Here is a 13771-nt window from a genome sequence, read left to right as displayed (position 1 = left end):
AATACTCCAACCACTTTATAAAAATAAAATTAAAAATTAAAAAATGAAACCTCTCATTTCAAACGATATCGTTACCATATTTTTCACATTTTAATTTAATTAAGTATCCGACGTCTAGCTGACTAGATATCCTGATCTTTCCCGAATACCAATAAATAAATTTCTAAAATACAAAATTAAATTAGAGAAAGTATGCTCGTTGAATCACATTTTCATAGAGTCACATGAGTGACGCCATGGTTATATGTTTATTTATTTGAAGATCTCATGGTTATATTTTTTGAAATTAGGGTAAATTGCCGTTGGATTTCATTTGAAAATTTAGAAAGTACATAAAGTTTTAAAAATGTCAAAAGAAAAAAGAATAGGAACAAGTGAAGATTAAAATTAAAAACTTATATTTTCATAATCATCATAATTATAAATTTTATTTTAAAAAATAAGCTCACCAGAGATTGTGTTTAGCCTACTTATTATAATTAAATACGGAGATCTAAAATATAAACTTTTTAAGTTAAAAATATTATACACAAAAATGTATTTGGAGACATCATCTTAAGAAAATCGTATTTCAATTTCAATCAACTCGTTCAATTGCTAGTTATTAGTAAAGAAAATTATGGCGTACACTTTAAGATATACTATGATATTTTGCATGATAAATATCCATGAATCTATTATACTTTTTTTTTTTTTTTTATATCCGTGTAAAGAAGTTTTGGTTCACATAGTAAAAGTTGAGAAAATACCAAAAATCTTACAATATATATATAATAATAATAACAATTAAATAAGCGAAACACCGGAATTGTTGTTGCAAATTTGTATTCACAATCTCACCCCATTCGTCTACAGTGGACAGCGAAAGATGGAGAATCCCAGCGCCCAAGTTTTCGATGTAATAGTAATTGGGGCGGGGGTGATGGGGAGCTCCACAGCTTACCAAACAGCGAAACGAGGCCTCAAGACTCTGCTTCTCGAGCAATTCGACTTTCTGCACCACCGCGGCTCCTCCCATGGCGAATCAAGAACCATTCGTTCCACCTACCCGGAAGAATACTACCCCGGAATGGTGATGGAATCCTCGCGTTTATGGGAAGAATTGGAAGCTGAAATTGGGTACAAAGTCTACTTCAAAACCACTCAATTCGACATGGGCCCATCGGACAACAAATCCCTGCAAGCAGTCGTCAGTAGCTGCCGCAATAACTCGATCCCTTTTCGGGTTCTTGACGGAGATGAGGTTCTGAAGGAGTATTCGGGATTGTTCCAGCTGCCAGAAGGTTGGATCGGTGTCGCGACTCGGGATGGGGGAGTTCTCAAGCCGACGAAAGCTGTGGCGATGTTTCAAACGCTTGCTTTGCGTCATGGCGCGGTGTTGAAAGACGGTACGGAGGTGGTTAACATTGAGAAAGACAGAGAAAACGGTGAAATCGTTGTGTTCGCGACAGAGAGTGGCCGTTTTCGGAGCAGGAAATGCGTAATCACGGTTGGGTCATGGACTAAGGCGTTGATTGAGAAGGTGAGGGGATTAACAATCCCGATTCAACCGCTGGAGACATCAGTCATATACTGGAAGATAAACCCAGGTCACGAAGATAAATTCACGATCGAAAATGGCTTCCCCACCTTCGCGAGCTACGGGGACCCCTACATTTACGGAACGCCGTCTCTGGAGTTCCCGGGGCTGATTAAAATCCCGGTGCATGGCGGTCGTGCTTGTGAACCTAACGAACGCTCGTGGGCTTCGGCGCCGGAGACGGTGAGCGCATTGCGTGACTGGATCAGGGGACGATTTGGGGACGCCATCGATTGGGATAAGCCAGTGCTGACGCAATCGTGTATGTATTCCATGACTCCCGACGAAGATTTCGTGATCGACTTCTTGGGCGGAGAGTTCGGGGAAGACGCGGTGGTGGCCGGCGGATTTTCGGGTCATGGGTTCAAGATGGCGCCGGTGGTTGGGAGGATTGCGGCGGAGATGGTGGCGAGTGGCGTGGCCGATGGCGTGGACCTCACCTACTTCAGGATAGCGAGGTTTGAAGGGAACTTTCCAGGAAATTTCAAAGATTTTGGAGATCAAGTCAAGCTAAGTTAGATATTTACGCATCATCATCTTAATATATTCACATTATTTGCATATGATTGGACCATTGCTGTTCTATTCTTTTAATAATTCCCAACTCATCGGGGATTGATGCATCTGCTTGTCTTCTTACATTATATTGAATTCAAATTTCATATATTAATAACAAAATGATGTATTATCCATTTTAGCATATGATTTGTTTAATTTTAACAGATTATCCATTTTAGCATATGATTTGTTTAATTTTAGCAGATTATATGTGTAGCTTAGTAGATATTAGTTGATGTAGCCAAAAATAACTTGTATATGACACGTTGCTTCCGCAAAGTTCGGAGTATCAACGGATCCTTGTATGTTCCCGATGAGATCTTCAGTGGGTTGTTTCTACGTCACAAAGCAAAGTCAAAGGAGCCGGGAGGGTTCTCGGTGAAGGCACTCCGACGCTCAAGTCAGTGATTACTCAAGAAATAATAATCGAGAGTAGAGCGATATAGTGCTTAAGAAAGTGTGTAACTTAATAATTTGGTGACTTGAGCTATTTATAGATGTTCGAAGAGTTTCACGGGCTTGAGCCTCTTATGGCTTTTGTCGAATTCAGTACCTGCTTGAATTAAATATATATTATATTTAAATAAACATGGGCCTCAAAAATATTTGGAGTGGATCTTCATGATTGGGTTCAGGCCCAGTTGAATTTTTAGGTATAACCCATCATTAGTGATTGGGCACACGCATTGCATGTGCAATGTAATGCATAAATTTTATATATGGATTTTACTTTATATTTTTTTTAAAGTCTTTTTTTAAATCAGAACATTTTAATTTACATAATTCATGAGATATAAATGTACTTCCCTTATTTGTACTATGAAGAAATAAAAATAGATCAATTTTAACAATGATAAAGCATAAACATGATTGATACATTAGAATTGAATAAAGAAGGAATGAAATCAACTTTTGAATGAAATAATAATACGAATGAAATGGTACTTTTATTTCATTCCAATGATTGATATAGAAAAAAATGAAAGAATAAAATGAAATTATTTTAATAATCAAATATTTTTAAGCAAAAAAAAAACTTGGATTTAAATGTGTCGTGCTCACACTATTATTTACTGATGGATGACTTGGTCGTTCTAGAATTTTAGATATAAGAAACATTTCTTCTTATTTACTGTGTTTAAATAGGGGCTATTATTTTTAAATAATTTGCTCCTAATTTATCTCCAAGACAAGATTGTTATAGTTTATTTTATACCTATTTTATGTTGGTGAGATATCAATAATTAAATGTTCGACGGAATGTGTAAAAAATAACAATCTTTTTGTTAAGAATTATGAGTACACTACTTTAATGTGAATTTTCTTTCAAATTAAACTCACTTATTTTGTGTTGATTTTTTAGGTACCTTTAATAAACTTGGAAGAAGATGAAAAGTAATTGAGGATATCACCAAAATAATGATATCTAATTTTTAATTCATTGGATGTTACAATTAAAACATGTGTATGATGATTTGTTGATACTCTTATTAAACTTGACACTATTATAGTAACGGTTGGTATGACCATAGCTATTACAAAAACTCTCTTCTTCAGTCAAAAAAAAATGTTGAAATTATTTTAATAATCAGAGACATAAAGTTTGAAGATTTCGAAATGTTTCTAGGGTTAGAAATTTACCGAAACTGACTTGCGAGATGATGCGAATTTCATGGTAAATCGAGCCGTACTTGAATCTCAACGAAATTATAGGAGGTGGAACGCTTTTATTGTCTTCTTCCAAGCACTGTTGAACTAGCATACTGCCGGGCAGGAACTCTTGTGAGAAAAGGAAGGGAGAAACCATATGTGAAGCAAATGAAAGTGAGAACTAAACTAAACAGACATACAAAAATCTATGTCCATGAAAAACACAGAGAGGGAAACCAAATGATCAACGCATTAACCAAAACAAAAGCATTTCAAACACAAAATATAATCGAACTAAAGCGACAAAATTAAGATCATATCGCAACCTATGGGTAATTAGAGCAACTGAATCCGACATAAAAGTTCAATACAATCATAATTCATGAAAAATCTCCGATTTAGTCAAAGGTCATGTACGAAATCGAGCGTAAATAAACATGAGAGAAAAAACAAAAAAGGGAGATAATTAAGTTGAATTAGTAGGAAAAGTTAGCATCATCGCAATCGTCCTGAGGTTGGACCGTTGGAGGCTGGTAAAATTCTCAAGCTCTACACTGATCATCGACATGTAGTTCACCATTATTCACTACAAAAGCTTTGAATCTCCGGAATTCTCGCTCATTGTGCGACTCTTTTGCTCTATTCTTATATAGGTATCTGAATTCAATTGTCACGTTCAAGCACGACGCGACATCAAGATAAAGTGGGACGATTTTTTACCCACGTTGTGAGAATAGGAGGCAAGTTCTGAAACAATAAGAAATTATTGAAAAATTGAAAAAGGTCATACCAAATCAGTATTAGACTCACATCTTTAATAGAGATGTAAAAGATTTTTTTTTTACCTATGAAATCTTGTTGCATTTTCTTTAATAGTAAATTAAGATTTTTTTCACATATGAAATCTTATTGCATTTGTTTTGCTTATTTAGTGGTTTTCTTTAATGGTCTTTGTTTATTTTATGAATTTTAGTATAAAGAGAACGCATTAAGATGTCTTTTTAATGAATGAAACGATAAAAGATGAAATGATAGGATAATTTCAGGGGTTGAAATACCATGATAATTAATAATTCAATTTATGAGTTATCAGCGTAGATATCATGCAGGGGTTAACTCCGGATTAATATTCAAATATTTTGATTCAATGCAAAAAATATTTTAAGCAAGTACTACACATATGAGATTTTATGTTAACTATGTTTGCTGCAATCTTGTATGTATTTGGAATAACTAGTTAACTACTGTTGAACCAAAATAAATTAAGGATATTACCCAAAATATCCGTGGCTTTTAATTAATATCAGTACCTTGGTGGTTTGAAACAACAATAGAGGAGTTCACATCCGTTGGGTTTTCATTTGTTTGTATACCTATGTCAGCCCTTTGTCTTTCATAAGTTGATCGACGCTGAGCTAGGTAATTTTGTGGTTGATCTTGTGTCATTGAATGTCTTTTTTCACGTTCATGCATTGTACGACGTTGACGTCTTTCAACATCGTTTTGATTGCGATGAGAAGTAGAACAAGGCATTTTATGTTGCTACATAGAACAATGATTAATGTAGTTATTAATTAATGGAACATAAATTTTAAGATGTGAAAGAAAATTCATTATTGAAAGAGAAGAATATTCTGAACGTCAAATATCATAAGTTGATCGACGCTGAGCTAGGTAATTTTGTCGTTGATCTTGTGTCATTGAATGTCTTTTTTCACGTTCATGCATTGTACAACGTTGACGTCTTTCAACATCGTTTTGATTGCGATGAGAAGTAGAACAAGGCATTTTATGTTGCTACATAGAACAATGATTAATGTAGTTATTAATTAATGGAACATAAATTTTAAGATGTGAAAGAAAATTCATTATCGAAAGAGAAGAATATTCTGAACGTCAAATAGTTAAAGGAAAAACGAGGCTAAAGAAAAAAAGAGAATCGGTCAAATCTTGGTAAATACTGTTGGATCGGTTCTCTTGTGCCAGGAAGCGAAACAGACGTTTAAAATTTTAGGTAAAAACCGAGCACTTGTGTAGCATTTAAAAATATTAAACATCCCTAAAGTGTTTAAGATATTTTTACCTATCAATCTCAAAATATTGATTTATGGCTCCAACCAATTTGTGAACAACTTAGCTTTAAAATGGTAAACACCATCTACAAGCTTCCAAAAGCACACCTTGCTCAAAAATGATTCAAGCATCCAAGAACACTCCTTGTTCGAAAATGGTCTCTTATTCAAATTAGGTCCACAACTAGTCAAACTATATCCACTCTAAATATGCACTATAATATTTAGAGCATTTTTCATTGAGAATTTCTTTGTCTTTTCTCCCAAGATGAAAGACAAAAATTGGAAAATAATTAGGATGAGTGTTTGGCCATGAGGAGAAAAATTGTGAGGAATATTGATTGTCTTGGTACTTAAAAAATGTGTTATGACAAAAAATAAAGCATGCATGAAAAAAGTAAAAGCATGCATAGAAAAGTGTGCACTTTATCTTTAACTCTTCATATGCACTTTTTCTCTCTCATGTATTGATATATATTATATGTCAAACATATATATATATATATATACATGACCCATGAACTTAATATTTAATTAATTATAAAACTCAAACTCATTTAAGTTTAATCAATTAATTAAATTCAACTTGAACTCATTCAAGTCCACTAGTATAATAATTATTCAACACTATTTTTATTTGGGCTCTACAAGACCCAATAATGTATAATTAATTCAACACTTGAATTAATTTAATTATTTGGACTCTACAAGGCCCACTAGTGTTTAATTAATTCAACACTTGAACTAATTTAATTAATTTCATAATAATAATTTTGAAAATCACAATTTTCAAAAATAATAATTTTTAAGTCAACTTTTAATATTGGAACACATTCACAAATTAAAAGTTACTTTTCCATTTATTCTCCTTTAGAAGTCATATTTCTAATTTATTTCACTTATAAACTCCTTTATAAGTTGTTCAACACGTTGAACTAATTTTATTCTCAACGTGTTCTAGAAAGCTAGTACTTGTGTGACCCTCAATAGTTCAATGATACAACTAGCAGTGGGTTCACATCTCCATGTGATTCGGGATCAACAAGTGCCTTATATGAGCATATCCTAAATAGCTCAATTCTTATTTATCAACTCCTTGATAATAATTAAGAACGTCAGAAAACTCAAGTCTGATAGTACCCAACCAATCATGTTAAATGTCTAGCAGCATCGCTTACATGAATCCCTATGTATCAAATGATAGTGACTGCAAGAACCATTCAATTATGGTTAACGTACAGTGTTGTCCCTTCAACTCATATATCTTGACCGATTGGACAACTATTGGTTTATCGAGAGTTGTCATTGAATCGATAACTATGTGTCATTCTGTAGTTGCATCGAATGTGTAATTCAAGAAACCATTTCTTAATTACCACCTACTTTGTTCAGAGATTTCAAACTACATATACTTGAGAACATATAGGATATCCATACCCGTAGGTAAGCGGTGAATCCCCGACTACAATGCATCAACTCCTATGTATATGTTTCGACATAACACCCAACATTGCTACCCGATGGCCCCAGTTGAGTCGGTAAATAAGTCAAAGTGAAGCTCTAGCATATATAGTCTCCATGTTGTCCCGGGTCATAAGGACTAATGGTGTACAACCATAAACTAGGACTTTTCCACTCGATAAGTGAGAACCACTTGAAAAGTTCTTTAGGAAGGGTTGTTCAGTGCACTATACAAGGAGCACATATTTGCATGCTTGGACATCACCATGTCCCCTACCAATGAAACGTGGTACTCACATTGCAAATATTAGTCTCAAGCTCGAGCGGCCTATATCCTTCTTTGTGGCGGCTGAATCGATTAGGAACAGTTTAGAATATACAGTATTTCAAATATGAGTTTCATGATAGTCATACATGACCATCTCATATTATTTCTACTATTCGTATAATCAAGGGTTTTATCTATGCAGCTAGCATGAGTATACAGATAAAGTTGTGCCAAATGAAATAATGTCAAATATTATTAAAATAAAGATTGTTATACAAGAGTTCTCTCAAGGACCATCGGCCAACACTTGGTTCGACGGACACCTACTCTAACAAATACGCCATTTTCAATTCTCGTGGTCATCTTCGACTCCAAACACGCTTCCCTCTTTGTAGGCAAAACATGTGACTATGAATATTGATCAATCTTAGTGACTGGTGTGATGTCTTAAGCAAGAAAATTGAAATTCATTTCTGAAATCTACTTTTACTAAATGCCAAAACGTTTGAACATCGAGTTTGGTAATTTTTCAAACATGTGAGTGCGTTTAACAATAACAGAGTCGAAAGAGGAAATCGAAATCCAATGGAACAGACTTCCGAACCTTGTGAAACAATACTACAATTGAGATAAGAGGTCTCACCAGAGAAAGCCGAAGAACATAAATTGATTTGAACAGACTTCCGAACCTTGTGAATGTATTTGAATCGAAGAGGTGGAGAATAGCAGCCATTTTTTAATCAAAGAGGTGGAGATATTTGAATCGAAGTGGTGGAGAATAATACTGTGTTTGGAATCACAGATTTACTTGAAATTTGGTGGGATTTGGAATTGAAAATACCGTTTTAATGTTTGGAAAAATGGAATTTCAAAACGGGATTAGTATTTGATGAGATTTGATGAGATTTCATTTAACTAAGTGAAATCCTTATAAAACTGGTCGGATTTCATGAAATTTCATGAGATTTGAGTTTATAAAAATAATTAAATTATTTTTAATAATAAATATATATACATTAGTTATAAATTTTAAGTTTTCTTCAAATTTTTTTACAAAACATTATTTATATAAAATTTATACTATCAAATTCTAAAATATATTTTAACGTTATGCCAAACACCAAAATGGAATTACAATTCAATGTATTTAAAATTCAATTCCAATTTCAAATCCAAATCCAATTCAAAATTTCTTTTCTTTAGACATCCAAGCACACTATAACAGTTCTCTCATTTTTTGACCCACATTCAAGAAGTTGGCCATACGAAGATAAATAAAGAAAGAACTTGCCACACCAACGCAACAATAATTATTAACGTACCCTCAAAGTTAATTAGATAGAAAGAGATAAAAATAGATATATGTGTGTGATGAATATATTATACATTTCTTAACTTAACATTTCCAATAATTGAAATGTAGTTTTGGATCGATATTACTTATTAGTGTTTGCATATTCAAATATAGAAAGTTTGAAAAAAATTTCTTAGCTTTTATAATTTTTTTAGATTAAGTGCATCATCATAAATCGCTAAACAATAAAAAGCTAAAAAGTGTTTCTTATAATTTATCTAATACGCTACCTTAATCTATAATTTTGTAACCAAATATATATATAATTTTTTAATAAATAAAAAAAACAAAAACATGTTTCTTGATATCTTCAAAACAGATAAGAGTGGCAAGTAGATTCAGTGGCATTTAATTACTTAAAAGGAATGAAATTTGTTTATAAAAGCATGTATTAGAAAATAAAATTTGCCATAACGAATAATCGCTTGTAAAATTGGATTGAGCAATGGAATCATGACATTCTTTTACGGAATTATTATGGTCTAGAATCTCATGATTCCACGTTTATACAGGCTACAGCTGCACATTGGCTAATAATTTTATTGCACACACAAGGATAGAGCAAGACAAAACGAAAAAGTGGAGAAAAAGAGAGACCCGTAACAATAATAAAATAAAATATAAATAAAATACAGTATAACTAGAAAACAAAAGGCTAAAAAAAGAGTAGTTTACTGTCAAACGTTTTACGATCCATTGGACTTTCAGCAAAAACGGTGAGCCAAAACCCTTCTCCTTTCTCAGTTCTCGATTAAGAGGATTCTTTCTCTTTCTCCATCTACAGATTCTTGTTGCTTCATTTCGTTATTGGATCGGGTCTGCTGTGGTGTGGAGCTGAGCCGACCTCTGATTGGCACTGCGTTGTAAAGATTCCAAGTGAGTTTGTTTATCATTTTTTCTTGTTTTACTGTGTTTTTGGCCCATTAAGAAACAGATGAGATTTAGTTGTGTTTTTAGGATGAAGTGTTGATTTTTACGGTTTTGAGTCAAAGTGGTGGATTTATTGTTGGTTTTGTGTTTTTAGGTCAAGATTTGTTGGAGTCTGGTGAAGGGAAATAATGGAAGTTGAGCTATACAGGAACCCAGATTAATTTTTTTTTTGTTTCGTTTGATTCCCAGTTAAAGAGCGAGAAATAAGAGGAAAAGGTGCAAAAAAGATTAGTTTTTTACCTGTCGGTGCCGAATATGATCGAGTAAATATTTGTAATTGGATAGAACTGTGTGTGAATCGATTGGCGCTGATGGATAAAGGCTTTGAAAATTTGGTATCTGCTAGGAAGTTGTTAAAAACCAGCGTAGAGAAATCCAAGGCTTTGGGGTTGTCTTTAGAAAAAGCTGGGCCAAGATTAGACGAGATTAGTCAAAGACTGCCTGCTTTGGAAGTGGCGATCCGACCAATAAGGGCTCAAAGAGATGCCCTTGGTGCTGTTGGTGGTCATATAAATCGAGCCGTGGTCCCTGCTGCTGCTGTTCTTAAGGTTTTTGATGCCATTCATGGGCTTGAGAAATCGTTATCCGATCCCCAATATGATCTTTCGGGGTATCTTGGTGTCCTTAAGCGGCTTGAAGAGGCGTTGAGGTTCTTAGGGGAGAATTGTGGGATGGCAATTCAGTGGTTGGCTGATATTGTGGAGTATCTTGAGGATCACAAGGTGGCGGATGGAAGATTTATTTCGGGTTTAAAAAAGGCACTTAACAGTCTACGGGAACTTGAGGCTGGCGAAGAAAAGGGCCATCTTGATGGAGGCCTTCTTGAAGTTTCATTGGACAGATTGCAAAACGAGTTTAGGCGCCTTTTGATTGAGAATAGCATTCCATTGCCTATGTCCTCTCCAACAAATACAAACGAACATGCCTGCATTGCTCCATCACCTTTGCCTGTTGCTGTTATCCAGAAGTTACAAGCTATTTTGGGGAGATTGATTTTAAATGACAGGCTTGACAAGTGTATATCCATCTATGTCGAGGTCCGTAGCTCAAATGTGCGTGCAAGCCTGCAGGCACTAAATCTGGATTACCTTGAAATATCGGTCTCTGAGTTCAATGATGTGGCAAGCATAGAGGTATACATAGCTCAGTGGGGTAGGCATTTGGAATTTGCTGTGAAGCACCTGTTTGAATCCGAGTACAAACTTTGCAACGATGTGTTTGAGAGGATGGGATTGGATGTGTGGAAGTCGTGTTTTGCAAGAATAGCTGCCCAGGCCGGGATTCTTGCTTTCCTTCAGTTCGGTAAAACAGTCACCGAGAGTAAGAAGGATCCAATCAAACTGTTGAAATTGCTGGAAATTTTTGCATCCTTGAATAAGCTAAGACTGGATTTCAACCGTCTCTTTGGCGGAGCAGCCTGTGCGGAGATCCAAAATCTTACTCGGGATCTAATCAAGAGGGTAATAGAAGGCGCCTCCGAGATTTTCTGGGAACTTTTGATTCAAGTTGAACTGCAGAGGCACACGCCACCTCCTGCGGATTGTAGTATTCCAAGAGTGGTGACTTTTATCACTGACTACTGCAATAAGCTTCTTGGGGATGAATATAAGCCAATTCTTACACAAGTTCTAGTCATTGAAAGAAGTTGGAGGCATGAAAAATTCCAAGAGAGAATCCTCACGGACGAGCTTCTGAATTTGGTCAAGGCCATTGAACTGAACTTGGAAACATGGTCCAAAGGTTATGAAGACGTTGTTTCATCACATTTATTCTTGATGAACAATCACTGGCATGTCTACAAGTATCTTAAAGGCACGAAACTTGGTGCTCTTCTTGGAGATTCTTGGCTAAGAGAACACGAGCAGTACAAGGAGTACCATTCGAATACATATTTTCGTGAGAGCTGGGGAAAACTTCCAGCTCTCTTAAGCCGGGAAGGGCTGATTCTCTTTTCTGGTGGGCGTGCAACGGCTCGGAATCTGGTAAAACAGAGGTTAAAGGCTTTTAATGAAGCGTTTGACGACATGTATAAAAAGCAGTCCAACTGGGTTATTTCAGACAAAGATTTGCGGGAGAGAACATGCCAGGTTATTATTCAGACAATTGTACCAATTTATCGCAGCTACATGCAGCATTATGGCCCGTTGGTTGAACAAGACCAAAGTGCTAGCAAATACGCCAAATATACGGCTCAGTCTTTAGAGAAAATGTTCGAATCTCTGTTCCATCCAAAGCCAATGAAGCAATTCAGTTTTAAAGTGAGGCAGCCTGGTGGGAAATTTAATAATGGAGCTGTGGATCAGTATCAAACTCCCCCAACTGTGAAGTGATCCCCTATTTGGAAGAACCATGAATCAAGATCCATTCCAATCAGTCCACGATCTACAACTGTGTGTATATATTGGCTATTTGAGTGCCATATCCGCAAATCCCATCCAGACGAAAGAATACAGGCGATATGGGAATCGTTCAAAGGTTGGTAACAAGAATTCTGATGAGGTGAATGTCATTTAAACTTCCGGAGACCCTTTCTACAGTCAGCCGAGCCTGCCATCTTCATGGCTTCATTCTGTTTAAATTTAATTATAATCTATTTATTCATAGAATCATAGCATATATTCATTCCCTATTCAATCTCTATTTAAGCAGCAGCACGAAGTTCCCTGTAATTTTCGAGCATCCGAATATTTGGGATAAGTTTCATGTGATGTTCAGAAGTTTTTCAAGTTTCTTGGACAAGAACAGGTAGAAGGGTACATTAACTGTAAGAATTCAGAACAGAAGTGTTGTTGGAACTGTCGGTTTCTATCGTTTCACCAAAAATCATTCGCCTTCTCTACTGTGTCGTTGGATAGGCTTTGATTAAGGTTATGGGGTTGAGAACAAATGGTGTAGTTGCTTTGTGGAGATCACTTGGAAGATTGCTTCTCATATTTGGCATTTGTTGGGGGCATTTATTGTTTCTATTGTACGTTCTCTTTTTTATTTTTGAATTGGGGCATGCATGGTTTTAGGATCATAGAAGTCGGGTAAGTAAAGAAAATTATATTATATTATTTAATTTAAAAATGCTCGTGATTGCGTTGACTGTGTTAACTGGAAATAATACACAATAAAAAAATTTATAAGAGATTGATCCCCACTAATTTAGAATCACTAAGAATTATTAATCCGACAATACTTCATTCAAACCATGATTCTTCAATAATCATTTTTGAAATTTAAATTGACAGCAAATTTATTAATTATTATATCATATATAACTTTTTTTTAGAAATATATTACATATAACTTAAATGAATAGAAAAAAATTATTAGATTGAATTTTAACATTTTATTTTAGAAAATTGTATATAGTCACGAGTGTGTAAATTTTTTTGTAAGGAGTTTTTTCTTATTGCTTTTAACTATTTATTTATTTTGAATTTGTAAACATATTTAAGATAAAAATCAATTTCTGAAATCTCAAAAAAATTTCAGATATTTTGTTTTGATTTGTTGTGAAAAAATATCTAAATATTTTTTCAAATATTATAAATCTAAAATTTTGTTAATTTTTTAAGGAATTTATTTATCCATTAATTATAAATTCGATACATGAAACTTGAAAGACTTATATTTTATAAAAATAAAAAATATAAGTTTTTTAAATGTAAAAATAAAATTTGTTAATTTTTTTTAAAATTTTATGTTGGAAAATTTAGTTTTGGTATTTACAAAATAAAGTCAAACTACTTGAGCAACTACAAAAAAAGACTAAACTGATATTCAGGAAATGATGACGTCTCTATGACCAACTGATACAGTTTACGTTGCCAAACTGAATCGCTAAACTGAACCATCAACGACCGCGCTAAAAGGGATACAAAGCAGTTTACCTCGCTAAACTGACAGTTTAC

At 34.4% G+C, this 13771-nt stretch overlaps 2 protein-coding genes across 3 annotated transcripts; both read left to right on the top strand.

Annotated features, from left to right (window-relative positions):
• Positions 1–790: 790 nt before the first annotated feature.
• LOC140872888 (probable sarcosine oxidase) lies at positions 791–2276 on the top strand. The gene has a single exon (XM_073275802.1). It carries the CDS (start codon positions 869–871, stop codon positions 2096–2098), a length of 1230 nt encoding a protein of 409 aa, XP_073131903.1. The 5' UTR covers positions 791–868; the 3' UTR covers positions 2099–2276.
• A 7331-nt stretch (positions 2277–9607) lies between these two features.
• On the top strand, positions 9608–12711 carry LOC140872845 (exocyst complex component EXO70A1). 2 transcript variants are annotated; one of them, XM_073275752.1, is made up of 2 exons: positions 9608–9818; positions 10062–12711. In XM_073275752.1, the coding sequence occupies exon 2, from the start codon at positions 10184–10186 to the stop codon at positions 12200–12202; it is 2019 nt and encodes a 672-aa protein (XP_073131853.1). In that variant the 5' UTR covers positions 9608–9818; positions 10062–10183; the 3' UTR covers positions 12203–12711. The 2 variants fall into 2 exon arrangements, with proteins under 2 accessions (XP_073131853.1, XP_073131852.1); XM_073275751.1 differs by having other exon boundaries at positions 9967–12711.
• The last annotated feature ends 1060 nt before the right edge of the window (positions 12712–13771 follow it).

The sequence above is a fragment of the Henckelia pumila genome, unplaced genomic scaffold (genome assembly GCF_033568475.1).
Source record: "Henckelia pumila isolate YLH828 unplaced genomic scaffold, ASM3356847v2 CTG_477:::fragment_3, whole genome shotgun sequence".
Classification (NCBI taxonomy): Eukaryota; Viridiplantae; Streptophyta; class Magnoliopsida; order Lamiales; family Gesneriaceae; genus Henckelia; species Henckelia pumila.
This window is presented reverse-complemented; position numbering and strand designations above follow the sequence as displayed.